Genomic DNA, 14,976 nt, shown 5'->3' on the forward strand with positions numbered 1-14,976 from the left:
AGGGCATCAAACCAGCAGCGGGATCCATATCTGCTCCTTTGTTGGGAGGAGGAACAGGAGGAGCACTGCCAGAGCCATACAAAATGACCTCTAGCGGGATGCTGGGGTGCATGTTTCTGTCAGAAACAGACTCCATGAGGGCCTGGTGTGCAGTTATGCTAGTGCAGTTGGCCCTGGGTTCCTCCTGGTGCAGGACAATGCCCAACCTCATGTGGCCAGAGTGTGTAGGCAGTTCCTGGATGACGAAGGCATTGATGCCATTGACTGACCCTCACATTTCCTAGACCTGAATCTAATTGAGAACCTCTGAGATGTCATGTATAGGTGCATCCAACATTGCCAGGTAGTGCCACAGACTGTCCAGGAGCTCACTGATGTCCTGATCCAGGTCTGGGAGGAGATCCCCCAGGACACCATCTGCTGTCTCATAAGACGAATGGAAGCAAAACCGCTGTAAATCTTCCCAAATGATTATTCAAAACCAATCCTGACTATGCATGACTTTCTCCCAGCCCAAGAGTACATTTTAATCTACTGAAATCAATGACATGCTTTGTTTCCAGATACACATGTTTATGAAAATTTTTTACCAACAGGTTTCTTCCAAGATGTTCATCAGAATGTACATAAAAGTAGGCACATATTGTGGATAAACTTGAAATATTGACTAAACAAAGATCAAATCTTAATCAAAAATGCATTAATTGCAGAGCTAGTGAACAAAGAAAGAGTCACTAAATAGGAGGTTCTTCTGCTAGGAGGCTGACTTGACCTTTAGAACATGTACAACTCAGAGCATCAAGATTTTGACATGGCCATTCCGGTCTCAAGAATTGAAAACAATACTATACATTTTTGTATGGGCTTACCAAGCTTAGGAGACTGCCTGGTTTTGAAACTAATTCAGTCACTTTTTACAGTGTAGTCTCCAGCCCACGTGAGCCAGCTTAATGTACAATTGGTTTTTAAACCCCATATAAACACCAAAATAATTTGAGGATGGATGGATAAGGTTGTAAATGTTGTAACATGAACAACTGTTCATCGGCAGGTTTTAGCTAATTAAGTTGGAAGTCCTACCCAGTGGACTACAATGGCAATGGAAAATGTTTCCCTTCTGTTATGTCCTTTTCCCATTTGAAAAATGGAAACAAAATTTGAACCATTTACCTACAAGTGGTCTAAGCCTAGCGCAGAAACGGAAACAAAAGAGACAGATTAAAATGGTTTGTTTATTTGATAAATTAAAAAAAGAAAAGTAAATGGCAAATAGGCCCCAATTCAATGACCGCTCCATACCGCTTTCCATGCGCCTTGGCCTGATCTTGCCTTCCGTCTACGCACAAGCATGGAGGCCTTCAAAGTAGCGATAGGTTTGGTGAATAAACACTGTAGAGTGTCCGTTTTATTGGTCTTCCGAATCTGAACAGAAGGCGAAGGAGTCGCCATGCTCGAGGATGCATGATGCCTTTCGTTCAGGACAGCCTTCTGTGAGATGGTGCTTGTGGTCCTCCGCTTTTCTCGAAGACCTGCCGAGGGAGTAGTTAGACGCGGTATGGGAGAGCAGTAGTCCGTCTCTTTTCCCAAATCAAGGGAAGACCCTGAGGTCTTTCTATTCTTGTGAAAAAGCGATTCCCTTCTTCGCGTGCATGGACTCTGGGCGAGTGCACGGAAGCCGTATGAGGTGGTAATTTTGTCAATATGGGACAGAGACATTGCCGCTCGGGTGGATGGGTCAGATAGGTCCTCTCTCTGGGAGATAGTTTGGTGAAGCTTGAACCTCGTAACCGGAGTCGATGGCAGCCTAAGGAACGAAGATGGAGATGGGGATTCTGGAGTATATGGGGCCTCTGGAGTAGATTGTCCGCGCTGGTTGGGGCTACATGAGGCCAGTAATTTTGACCTATCCGTTTCAGAAACTTGCAGTGTATGTGGAGATCTTTGCTTCGATGGAATTGTAAAGATTGGAACCCTTTCCGGAGTCAGAACAATTGTCCGCATAGACATACTTGCCTTTGATACATACATCGTTTAATGCACGCAAAATCCAACTTGCGTGTTGTTACCTGTGGGAAACGTTTTATACCCTTAAAAAACACCTGGTGAATTCAATTAGCCCATGTCTCGTTCTAATTAACTCATGTTCTGTCGGTGGAAGTCTGCAAAACATAGTCCAGTGTAGGTAACGGTTAGAAAGAGCTACTTTTATAGTTATGTCATACTATAATATCATTATTACAGATCACATTTAAATGTAGGCCTACCTACACTCGCACACATGTTCGACTCAACGCCTAAGTGTCTTGTATTATAAAGTGTCCGGTGTAGCTCAAAATACCAGAGGTAGTGGGTTAATTAGATTCCTACGGGAGACCATGTCGAAAATGTGTACACTCACTGTGGGACTATATCGCTCTGAATTAGGACGTCAGTTGAATTACTAAAATGTCCTGCCTGATTTGAATAGTTCCTTTGACAGTATCCGCATTTGTCAAACCTGAAGTACTGATGTTCACACCTCTGGCGCAGTATATGGTTCTTCTCATAGAATAGGGTTGGCCCAAGAATCGAACTATGTGTTCATAATGTTGTTATTGCGGCTATCCTGAATTAACCAAAGCCAATGCCGCTATCCTGAATTAATCTAGCCCCGGTAATTGAATACTTGGATGTCGACTTTTCTTTCTTACAGTGTTTTACATTATCTTTTTTTTGTTGTCGGCTTTTCAGCTTACAATTTAATGTAGGTTGTTTGGAGAGGTCGTATAAATCACTGAATTCATATTGAATATTTTCAAATTCGGTGATGTATTTTTAGGGTTTCTGTAATACGTCATATTTTGTGCTGCTGCTCGGAGAGCGTATTGATTGTAGTCCGCTGATGGAGTTAGCAGTGTTGTGGCGGGTAAGATGCAGCTGGCTAATAGCTATTGTTTTTCTCGCCAATTAATAACTAGTATCAACAGAGCATTCATGTGCAAAATTGTTTTCCAATCGAGACACATTTCTAGGCAGTTTGTTAGTGCTAGCTAAGTAACGTAAGTTGCTGTATAGCTACTAGCTAACGTTAGCAAGTTAACCTCAGCTTGCTAACATTAGCCGTCACACCACCACAAACATTGATGCAACAAAAGAATGTGAGCTTAGGCAATATGTTTGTGTAACTAACCCTTGCTTTGGATAATGTTAGAAACCAGTGTCTTGGGTGTCACTGCCACTACTACTGACTGATGGTCTGGGTTCCATTGCCAACAACACATTACTGTACTCACTCAGTACAATAATACTAGCACAACAACGACTTACTAACGTGTTTCAGCTGAAGCAATCTACTTAGGCGGATTTTTTAACTGAACGTATAGTAAATACTACCTCTTCCGTAAGTAATGTTTCTTAGCGAGATCTGATAGCTTATTTCGTACCAGGAACTGAGCAGATACTGTTTTGTAGCTTTTTATTGAAGTTTTGTAGTCTGAGTAGCTAGCTAGCTAACTACCTTAGAAACTTGGGGATATCTTGCCTCCCACCTAAGGATGCAAACCATAAAATCCACCAGTGTCATAAAGTCGTTTTCCCTCTGATACCTGGACCGGTTCAACTGAATACCCTTTTATTTCCTTGCAAGGATATTCCGTCATATGCCTTCCATCCATCTTGAATGACAATTGCAGACCTTGGTCTGCCTTTATGGAATCAGCCCAATTAGAAAACATTACTCCACCAACTGTACTTTTTAATTTGTGAACAAAAATCTTATTTGAGAAAATAAAAGTATACATTTTGCTGTCTGTGCACGTTTAAGGCTGAGTTTATGCCCACCAAAAATGTTCCTTGGTTTACTTCATCTCTCAGGTGGTACTACACGATGAGTCTGGTCCGCAAACGCAAGACCAGCTCTCAAAAAGGCTGTCCAGCCAAATCGGTTAGGGGAGGGAAATTGGAGTGTGCTGGATCTCCACCGTTCTACAGTGCATCATCACCACTCGCAACAGAGTCCAGCACCCCCACTTCCCAGGAGGAAAAAGGTCTGGAGGTCCATGGGACATCATCCTGGAGACGGTCTCCAAGGTTCAAAGGTCAAGGACTGCTTGGCTGGGTTCCCAACTCAGAACTTCTTGTTGCTGAGGGTAAGTAGAGAGTAGTTGCAAGAACAGTTCAAAATTTACATTTAACTTTAATGTACGTTAAATATCTTGAACACTGGCTTACGTAATAGGTCTATGTTGGTTTTTGTCTACACAAGTAATTGATCGGTAGATAAACAAGTGAGTCCCTTGTCTTTGCAGGATCTCCAGGTAAGGCAGAGAATGAACGGAAGGCTGCCCAGTGCTGTAACCAGCTCTCCCCTCAAACAGATGACGATACTGAGGCAGACCTGGTCATCACAATGGGTGAGGAAAACCTCACTGGCCTTCAGAAATGCTCATCCAGCACGTTATATGCGTTACATCAGCAAGATTAGGGACACCACACACATGAGTTCAGATCAAGACCTGGTCCACAATCTGAAGCTAAAGCGCAGGGATTCCGTGTCTTTCTCTATCTCTCAGACGACCATCAGGGCAGGGGACGCAAGGGCAGTCGGAAAAAAGGAGGGGCGAAGAGGAAGAAGAGATCAGCAGAGGAACAGATGGGAGCTGGACAACAGGAAGGGACGCTTCCAGAGGTGGAAATCGATAGGGAGCTGGACCGTGAGCTGGAGAACAAGTCCCGGCAGCACAACCTGACCACGACCAACGTCCGCAACATCATTCATGTAATTGCAGAGAGGGGCCATAGCTTATTCGCTGCACCTCTACACCAAATTGACATGGCTGCATCCAGGAATTGAATAGTCATAGCTTGTCACTTGAGGGGATTCTATTATCCAGAACAATTAGGGTTAAATGCTTTTCTCAAGACAAGATCAGTTTCTTTTTCACAATGTCCGATTGGGAATTAGAACCAGTGATCTTAGATTTTTCAGGCCCAACTGTTTTGCCCCAATAACTACAGCAGACGGGTCCAATTCCTATAATAAGACAACTACATTGAGATTTTTTTTCATTTTGTGGTTGGTTTTTAAACGTTTTACCTTTGACCCACAGGAAGTGATTACCAATGAGCACGTGGTGGCTATGATGAAAGCCGCCATGAACGAGACCGAGGCCGTGCCTGTCTTTGTGAGTGTTCAATGTTGCATTTCCAGATTCAAATCAATGCTTTTCTCACTGTCCCTCTCCACATTCACTTAACATAGTTTTCATCAACCTTTTAGGAGCCCAAGATGACACGTTCTAAATTCAAGGAGGTGGTAGAGAAAGGAGTGGTGAGTGCTCTTGTCGTGTCCGTTTTAGCATTCATTGAGATTTCCTTTCCTGTTGAGCCTTTTGTAATTCCATCTTTGTGCCATTTCAGATCATTCCCACGTGGAACATTTCCCCCATCAAAAAAGTAAATAAAGAGAAGGTACCAGCCTTTGCAAACGTTGAATGGTTCTGAAGAAGTAGCAATACCTGACCTGGCCTTAATAGTAACCTCTGAAGTGCTTGTCTGTGCCCTTTGCCTCCTTTTCTAGGCTCAGCAGTTTGTGGACATTCAACTAGCGGAGGAAGACTCCTCAGATGAAGAGTACTGCCCCAATGAAGAGGAAGACGACGAGACAGCGGAAGACGTAAGATATTTATATGCTCATTTTTGCCTGCGCTTGTGTGGGACTGAAAAGGGACTAATTTTATACCACAAGTTATTGTCTTGATCGGTAGTTCTTAGTGATAACGTGTTTAAATTGAAAACGTGTGTGCGGGTGGTAGACGTTTCAGGAGAGTGACATGGAGAGCACCGCCTCATCTCCAAGGGGCAGCAAAGGGGCCTTCCCCAGGGGGATACACCCGGAGTGGGACGACGACAGGAGCTGCAGCCCTATGCAGGTTACACACATCTGTACTTCACTGGTCATAATATGCAATATTAGATACACTGTATGCATATGAATATCTCATCTCACCAAAAAAAGATCTCTGTAAAGGTATAAAACACTGTTCTTAGTTGCAGTCTTCTTGTTGTCCAGGTGAATCGCAGCCGGTCCAGACACCTGAGGGTGGAGGCGATGCCCATGGGCCCCCCGCCGCCTCCCAAGCCCTCCCCTGGCTCCCAGGGATCCGCCACTGGCCGTGCCCCCCCAGACTGCAGCTTCCTGGAGAAGCTACATGCCGTGGAGGAGGAGCTGGCCATCGGCCCCGCCTGCCTGGAGCCCTACCAGGTATAATGGCCACACGTCAACCCTCTCGTCATTCAAGTAGCTTGGGATGCGATAGAGGTCTCTGCTTTCCGTGTTGTTCCGTTGACTCTAACCTGGGAGGGGTGTGTGTGAGTGGTGATACTGGAGCTACTACCTGAACCAAAGGTGTGCTTGGAGATGGAGGGTGCCTTGACTTGGCACTGCTAACCTCCTGCTTTCTTTCTCCTTCCACCGCACCTCCTCTCCCTATACTATCTGTTTCTCCCTGTCGCTCACAGCCTCCCCTGGCTGACGGTCTGATGGCGTGTCGTACCCGCTCCAAGAGGCCCCTTCGGGATATCCCCATGGGCCTGCTGGAGGCGGAGCTCCGTGCCCCTGATATCACCCCTGACATGTATGAGTGTGGCTCTGCCCCCGAGGACCGCGAGTGGACTCATTGGCTGCAGGGCATTATGACCTCTGACATGGACAACGATGGTGTGTGTTTGTGCTCACACACATGCGTCCCTACTAGCCACTTTAGCCAGTCTATCAAGAAAGCTACATCACTTTCTCAGTCCCCATCAATTGTTCTCCCTTGGTCTGTCTCCAGAAGAAGCTGATGATGATGACGATGATGACCCGGAGTATAACTTCTTGGCGGAGATTGACGAACCCGACGTGGAGGATTACCGTAACGACCGAGCCGTCCGCATCACTAGTGAGTCAGAAGGGAGACACTAGGGACGTGGGTGTCTTATCTGCTTTTCTAGACTGACTGCCTTCCACTGACCTTCAACTTCCATTGTCAAATAATTCTCCCCATCAGAGAAGGAAGTGAATCAGTTAATGGAGGAGTTGTTTGAGACGGTAAGAAACTGAACGTTTTGGTCTCCTTTTATTCTCTAGCCCTTTTTTGTTTCTGTCTGTTAGTAATCTCTGTTTACCACAGTTCCAAGATGATCTCCCTGTTCTGGAGCTAGAGGAGGAGGGACAAGAGGAAGAGGAGAGAGAGGAAGATGCTCCTGCCTTGGGAACCCCGACGGACAAAACTCCACCAGCTATCCAGTATGTATATTCACACTTTGGGTATCCTTAGCTGGGAAGCCTTCCCCTGATTTAAAGTCAATTTAGTTCAGTTCTAAAACATAATTCTGTTGACAAACTTAACTTCCACCTCCTCTGATTGGACCAGTTTACAGTATATCTGACAGACTAGACCGTCCACCTCCTCTGATTGGACCAGTTTACAGTATATCTGACAGACTAGACCTTCCACCTCCTCTATTTGGACCAGTCTACAGTATATCTGACAGACTAGACCTTCCACCTCCTCTGATTGGACCAGTCTACAGTATGTCTGACAGACTAGACCTTCCACCTCCTCTATTTGGACCAGTCTACAGTATATCTGACAGACTAGACCTTCCACCTCCTCTATTTGGACCAGTCTACAGTATATCTGACAGACTAGACCTTCCACCTCCTCTGATTGGACCAGTCTACAGTATGTCTGACAGACTAGACCTTCCACCTCCTCTGATTGGACCAGTCTACAGTATATCTGACAGACTAGACCTTCCACCTCCTCTATTTGGACCAGTCTACAGTATATCTGACAGACTAGACCTTCCACCTCCTCTGATTGGACCAGTCTACAGTATATCTGACAGGGTTGACCTTCCACCTCCTCTGATTGGACCAGTCTACAGTATATCTGACAGGGTTGACCTTCCACCTCCTCTGATTGGACCAGTCTACAGTATATCTGACAGGGTTGACCTTCCACCTCCTCTGATTGGACCAGTCTACAGTATATCTGACAGGGTTGACCTTTAATCCCCAGGTTGGAGGACACCATGGAGGAGGAGGAAGAGGGAGATGGGCTTTACAGAACGGTGAAGGAGGAGTTGGCTGCCATTCGGCGTCGCAGGGCTCTGCTAGAGAGCCAGGGCCGCTTGCCGCCGAGGCGCGACCCCAAGCCAAAACCACCCTTCACCCCCACCATCTCCCACTGCCAAAGACTCCAGCTGCAGCAGCAGATCCAGCAGGTAGGGGTCTCCGTGTTCTGCCAGGATCTTATCGCAGGGACTCTGATCTGAGTGGAAAACATTATGAGGAACTGATAATTGACTTTGTCACAAACTCAATCCCTCCTCAGGGAAGTGTGTGTGCATGTGCGTGTCTTTTGACTATCTTCCTCTGTCTGCAGCACGTCCAGCTTCTGACGCAGTTCCACATGTTGACAAGCCCAGTGGCTTCAATGCAGAACGAAGCTGTCACAACCAAGCAGTTCCTGGTGAGAGAAACCGACTGACAAATAAACGTCTACTGCTTAGCATGCTTCTACTGGAGCCCTTAGCAAACAGAGCCCTTAGCATGCTTCTACTGGAGCCCTTAACAAACGGAGCCCATAGCATGCTTCTACTGGAGCCCTTAGCAAACGGAGCCCATAGCATGCTTCTACTGGAGCCCTTAACAAACGGAGCCCTTGGCAACGTTTTCCCCTTTTGGCAGTCCCTCCTTTTTATCTTTCTTTCTCTCTCTCTCTCTCTCTATTAAATACATTCCTCCTATCCTGTTTGTCAGATGGAGTTACAGATGTTTGCCGAGCGTGGGGAGTTGAGCCAATGCCCTCTCCATCCAGGCTTCGCCAGTGTATTTAGAGCCTGTAACCTGCAGGGGGCACTGTCACTCCTAGAGGAGCTCAGACTGTCCCCAATCCCTTACGAAGCGGAGCCTAACGAGCCACGGAGAAGCAGGAATAGTAAGCGCATGCGCTCAAGGCCTAATTGACTGTCGAAGTGAGTGTCCCTCACACTAACAGATTGGTTGTGTGTTGCCAGTCCGCAAGTACCCGGCGATGCCCGCCGAGCTGGCTTGGCTGTTCGCAACGCGGCCCATGTTCCTGTACCCCGAGCTGCTGCCCCTGGTCAGCCTGGACCCGGCCCTGCACTCCGTCCGCTCCGCCAGCGTGTTCACCCCTGGAGAGGACTGGTAAGAGTGACCCAGTCACACCACCGTTTCCTACAGTATTCTGCCATAGCAGCAGAGTCTATTGTCCTCTGAGGAAGTTTAAAAGTGAGATACAAATGTGCGCGCACATCCATCCGTTTGTACCGTGTTGTTTGTCCAGCTTGTTGGTCCTTGGCCTAAGGAACCTGCAGGATACCCTCCAGCCCAGACCCTTGCTGTGTCAGTACCTTCTCCGGCCCAAGAGGGTCACTCAGATCACTGACCACCTCTTTGAGATGTGTAAACCCATCCATCCCAACAACGTCATCAAGGTAGACCACCCAGATGTACAAATCATAGTATTTATAAGGAATATTTTATCGAGGCTGCCTGTTTTATGGAAATGTTTGTTTCTTGTTTCTATAACTTGTAATGTGTTCTGTAAACCAGGTGATATTGCTATCTCTGACTCATTTTCTTTCTCCGAATAGCCACAAGCCTACTAAAATAAGATTTAAGACTAACATACATTTTCACCATAACAATGGGATTGGATGTGTATTTGGATTTTTATCCAGGACTATCAGTTCCACAAAGTGATCCGGCCCATGCCCCTGGCCTGTGGCAGTGTGAGGCCGGGTGACCTGCGCCCCCCAGTGGAGAGGGACGAGAGAGCCATGCCTGAATGGCTGAGGGTACTACCAACTACACTCCTCAAACTATATTGTTGGACACCCAACCTTCCCAATGCATTAGGGGATCTTGGACATTTCACACACCTGTCATTGTCAGATTTCCTAACGATAAATGCTTTGTCAGACTAGATGTTTGTAGACGTGTGGGTTTCAGGAACAGAATTTCATGTTCTGTTCCTACAGAGAAGTTTGCCATTAATCTACGTGGCAGTCAAAGAACACAACCTCCCGCCCGGTGTAGAAGACCGTGCCACCCTTCTGTATTATTTCACCAGAACCATGTCGGACTACAGCTTCCCAGCCGGGACTCGCTACCCGTCCCGACTTCCCATCAACCTTTCATTCCAGCGCTGCGGCTTCAGGCGCCGGTACCTTCGACAGCCCTGTGACCTCTCGCTGTCCCTGGAAGTGTCCCATAGCACCGTCCACACTCCGGGGGGTGAAACGACAAGCTCGGATAATGACTCCCATGCGTGCGCTGTGATCCAGCAGCACATGGCCCACCACACACCGGTGCCGGTCCAGCCCGTGACATCCACACCGCCGCCTCCCCCTGCTCCTCCCCTGCAGGTCATCCTCGCTTTGCCCTCCGTAGCCGTCGTTTGTCCGGTCTCTTCGGCCTCCCTGTCGCCACTTTCTGCTCTGCAGGCCAAAGACCTGGTCGCTCAGCAGTTGAGCACGTTGGTCAACCTCCGGAGGCTCCCCAGGCTGCCGACCGCTCCGCCCCAGACCACTTCCACAACCGGTCTGAATGCCGTGGCCCCCGGCTTGAGTTGCGCCTCTGCCGGTACCGTAACCCCAACCTCCGTAGTGGAGGAAAAGGAGCTGTTGAGGGAGGAGAACGAGGACCGTGGCGAGGAGCAAGACTTGGACGTAGGGGATATTGGGATGCCCGTCCTGGCCCTGTCGGAGTCCTCAGCCAGCCCCTGGGGGAGTGTTGACCCCACGGAGTGGTCAGACGAGAGGCAGGAGACGACGGCGTCCCTATCGCCCAGGCCGTCTGACGCGGGGGATGAAGAGGGAGACGAGGAGAGGGGAGATGTGGAGGTTGGGCACGTGAGATCTCCAGCCTCCGAGGAGTCCACGTTGTCTGTGCCAGAGCTGCAGGTGAGGCCACACGTTGCCATAGCAACACACACACAAATTAACCTTATGTATATCGCACATTGTCATAGAAACCCACACACAATACGCCTTGTGTACATCACGTGTTTGAAATGCTTTGTGTGCTGTCTTTCCTGGAGGAAACGATGGAGAACGTGTCATGGGTGGCTTCAGGGGAGAGGTCCGACGTGTTAGAACAGGGGGAACAACTGGGGACATCTCCAGGTTAGCCTCCCGCCCTCTTCTAACCGCTATACACACACACACACACACAAACTCACACACACACACATGCTGTTGATATAACTCCTGGGTTTAATGTCCTTCCCAGGATGCTGTAGCAGCACCCTCACCCCTTCCAGCTCAAGGCACGAGCAGCATCCCATTGGAGAGACCTGCAGCGAGGGCATGCCCAAAAGCCCATTGATCCTCCATGACCACGATGACCTGCTTGACCACGACCCCTTGAAAGAAAAGGAAATGGCCTTTGCTCAGGATTATCTCAACAGGGTTAATAATGGAAATAATACATTTTTATTTTGTTAAACAATTTTTCACATCAAATGAGCTAGAAACGCTGCAAAGGGGGGCTCCTTGTTGGCACAGAGCCATGCGCATTGCCAGGATCAGCATAGCCCAGGGAGCAGGGAGGCATCGTCGGCAGGGATTTCCTGGTCTTATTTCACCCTAAAGGCAGAATAGCTTGGTAAAGATGCATTGGAGAAAGGCTTGCAACTATCTCCAACACTCAGATCTGCTGGGAGTGGTGATTAGACTGAGTCCTAGGTACAATTGGATGTGTCAAAAAGGGGTATAAAAGAAGGAAATATAGCAGCTTACGATTGCATGCAGATCATCACACATAATACATTTCAGTTAAAAAGAGCATGAAGGATAATCTATTGAGTAATCCTTAATCCTGCTGCCAATGTAACACTCTTTGTCCACTCTTTGTCCAGGTGTGCAACGCTCTGCAGGAGGTGCCAGGGAGAGTGCAGGAGTTTCTCAAGGTCTTCTATGAGTTTGAGCGGGATAGAGACAAGCGCAGCTCGGTAGGACTCTTCATGAGGCTGAAGCCTGTTCTGAGCGAGTGGCCGGAGCTGCTCCGAGACTTTGCTGCCTTCCTCCATTCTGAACAAGCCCAGGAGTGTGGACTGGTATGTTCTGGCTTGGCTTCCTATACACTTTCAAAACCTACATAAAAGAACGTGTTGGTGGTTCGGTGTTTGTTATTCTTGCAAGCCATAACAAAATGTTGAGCTAAATTCCAAAATCTTGGCCTGAACTGTGGTGTGTATATGTGTTTTTACTTGAAAAGACAGTCAAACTGAAGACCATTAGTTGTTTGTGTGAACCATGCTTAGTCCTTTCTTCCCTGCCATAGCTCCCAGAGCAGCAGGCATTTGAGCGAAGCCGGCGCTTCCTGCGACAACTTGAGCTGAGCTTTGGAGAGAACTCCTCCCACTACCAGAAGATCGTGAGCATCCTTCAGGGAGGGTCCACTGTCAGTCCTGACAGCATCAGACAGGTATGCTGGAATAAAAAGATGGGTTTGTATGTTGTTATTTTTTAGGTTAATTTCTCTAATATCTGTTAAGTTGAAATCCTGCTCGTCATATCCTATGGTGCCATATTTTCAAAAGAAACTATGATTCTAGCACACATGCGTTAAACCAAATAAGAATCCATTTGGCTATACCAAAGAATGAAAATGTTTTGCTCAAGTTGAACATAATTGGTGGGTTCTCCCAATTGGCTATGGGAAAGGGAGTTCAGCCAATTGTCATAGAGTGCATACTGTAGAAAGAGCACCTTGTGCCACACCACCCTACTTGGCTTAACCTTTTCATTTCAAGTATTTACTGAATACAATGCCAGCCTGGGCATTCATGCATTTTGTTGATAGTGTCTTCAGAACCTACAGAGAAGAGTATCTGTTGATTTGCTAAAATGTGAATATTGGAGGGTAACATTGTTTATATTTTTCTCACTAGATTACAAAATGTATTTCTTTCAGATAAAAGCTCAGATAGCCACCCTTCTCCAAGGCCACACCCACCTTCAGGGGGAATTCTGGGTGTTTTTTAACGAGCTGCACCCCCAGCCCCCACCGCAGTGTCAGACGAAAACCAGAGGCTGTGGTGTGGTCTCCAAAACAAACTCCACTTCCCAGAAGTCATCGGCAGCAAGTAAGCCTAAGAGATTGACAGGTCCTGGAACCCCAAAAGCCAAACCATTAAGGAGTGATGAAAGGGAGGAGGATAAAGAGGATTGCCCCCGGGTCACAGAACGCCCAGTCTGTGCAAAAAACATCTCTCTCACACCCAGCGGAGAGAAAGTCATCCTCTGGACAAGGTCAGAGCCACTCTACTCCTGGATGTTTTGGATTCGTCTGGTATATTGTAAAAGAGATACTTTGCAATGCAGATTATTGTCCTGAATCTTGTTCATTTGTCTTTGGGGGGGTCTGACGCAGTATTATGTGGGTATACCTAATGAAATGGCTAATGTGGTTAATACATATGTATTGTATTACTGATGTTTGTAATAGGGAGGCAGACCGTGCCATCTTGACTGCCTGCAAGCTGAAGGGAGCCAATAAATGCACCTTTCAGGAAGTCTCCGCCCAGCTTGGCAACAAAACAACAGAGGAGGTGAGAATGGACCGCTGTCTTTTGTAGGTTCTCTAATAAGAAACCGTAAGAAAGAACCCCACCCCACTTTTACCCCTTCCCACTTCCCAGACCCCCACTATGGTGCTAACAGAATAGCAGTGTGACTCAAACCGCTAGGTTGGGTGGAAGTATGGATAATTGCATACGAGCCAGATGTTTAATTCAGATATAGGCAAAATTGGGTCTAATGGTAAGCCTATGTTCAAAGCCTTTACTGTTTTTGTGTTCCACTGAATGTTTGCATAAAGAGACCAGTACACTTGGGCAAACTATTAAAAGGTGTCAAAGTAATATAGTTATGATGTTGTTTGGTATAACAACAAATGAAAAAGCCAGTTAAAGATGTTAGGAGGGTAGGAGCCAGTTAGCTAATTAGTCCACACTAGTTCCGTTGTTAGACATCTGAAGCATTTGATTTTTCAGCATGCAGCATTCAGAGACAGTATATTCAACCCATTTTCCTTTGTGCTAAAGTGTTTATTTTATGCTAGCTACAATGCCTACTATTCTGCGACATTAGTTTTCCTAACTGGCATAGCTGAATGCCTAATTTTATTTGCAGTTCCTACTCAGACCAATTCTAAAGGTGCAGTTAACCACACTTGACTAAAAGGCCAGCAACTAGACCAATAGGCCCTATAGTGCATTTGGGGTTGTGTTTGAAAATATAGGATTATTCCTTTGAAGATCGTTATTCATTTTCATCCCTTTACTGAAGCTCTCTTAATCATATCTTCTCTGGTCTTTACTTAACCTGTTTTAACCATGTCCCCTTTATTCTTTACTGAACCTCGTAACTATGTCTCCTCTAGGTTTGTGTTCGTTTTCAGGAGCTTGTGCGCCTGTTCCGCTCCTCCATGCAGCAGGCATGCTCTGACAAGGACGTCAGTGACTCTGTGCAGCCAACCAGCAGCAGAGAACCAGACCCGGACTGAACAGGAGTAATTAAAGGCTGTCAGAGTGCCCTGAGAGCAATTCAAGCCACAGAAAGTATCACTGGACCAATGTCTGAATATTGTTGGGACTCAGACTAAACACTACTGAGAAATGCAAAACCTTGACTACCTTTGAGGACGCTGTGTCCACTTTGAAGATTATGTATATGCTGGTGTGGGTAGGAAAACATAAGTACAGGGTCTAGTTCAAGGATTCGAAAAATTTGCAGGCCATATGAGATTACTGGTTTTATTAACCTTGAACCAACTGTACAGTGAGCCATGATGTTTTGTAATTTATCTACAGGTCTTACATGTTGAGCGTGTGGACAATTGTATGTTTGAATAAAATATGCACACTTGATTAGCGTTTCTTTGTGAGTGGTGCACTACAGTTTAAAAAGTCAGTGTCC

General features: G+C 46.7%; 1 protein-coding gene across 3 annotated transcripts; it reads left to right on the forward strand.

The window, feature by feature from the left end:
- Positions 1-720: 720 nt before the first annotated feature.
- Positions 721-14,927, forward strand: si:dkey-27c15.3 (GON-4-like protein). 3 transcript variants are annotated; one of them, XM_010873689.3, is made up of 28 exons: positions 721-2,178; positions 3,853-4,127; positions 4,287-4,391; positions 4,551-4,756; positions 5,088-5,162; positions 5,258-5,308; positions 5,398-5,448; positions 5,558-5,653; positions 5,793-5,909; positions 6,050-6,241; positions 6,499-6,697; positions 6,813-6,920; positions 7,029-7,069; positions 7,152-7,267; positions 8,046-8,250; positions 8,412-8,498; positions 8,789-8,966; positions 9,046-9,196; positions 9,336-9,486; positions 9,733-9,849; positions 10,033-10,956; positions 11,094-11,178; positions 11,285-11,463; positions 11,913-12,110; positions 12,338-12,481; positions 12,971-13,308; positions 13,505-13,607; positions 14,441-14,927. In XM_010873689.3, the coding sequence occupies exons 1-28, from the start codon at positions 2,141-2,143 to the stop codon at positions 14,561-14,563; spliced, it is 4,653 nt and encodes a 1,550-aa protein (XP_010871991.3). In that variant the 5' UTR covers positions 721-2,140; the 3' UTR covers positions 14,564-14,927. The 3 variants fall into 3 exon arrangements, with proteins under 3 accessions (XP_010871991.3, XP_010871993.3, XP_010871990.2); XM_010873691.4 differs by having other exon boundaries at positions 5,398-5,433; XM_010873688.4 differs by lacking the exon at positions 721-2,178 and adding an exon at positions 2,762-2,905.
- Positions 14,928-14,976: the final 49 nt, after the last annotated feature.

Source organism: Esox lucius, chromosome 10, assembly GCF_011004845.1.
Source record: "Esox lucius isolate fEsoLuc1 chromosome 10, fEsoLuc1.pri, whole genome shotgun sequence".
NCBI classification, from domain to species: Eukaryota; Metazoa; Chordata; class Actinopteri; order Esociformes; family Esocidae; genus Esox; species Esox lucius.

Excerpts from the sequence above, each read along its gene's own strand:
- si:dkey-27c15.3 (XM_010873689.3), top strand. The coding sequence starts at position 2,141 with ATGTTCTGTCGGTGGAAGTCTGCAAAACATAGTCCAGT. Across the intron at positions 8,499-8,788 it reads TCACAACCAAGCAGTTCCTG|ATGGAGTTACAGATGTTTGC; the intron begins GTGAGAGAAACC and ends CCTGTTTGTCAG. Across the intron at positions 11,464-11,912 it reads CTCAGGATTATCTCAACAGG|GTGTGCAACGCTCTGCAGGA; the intron begins GTTAATAATGGA and ends CTCTTTGTCCAG.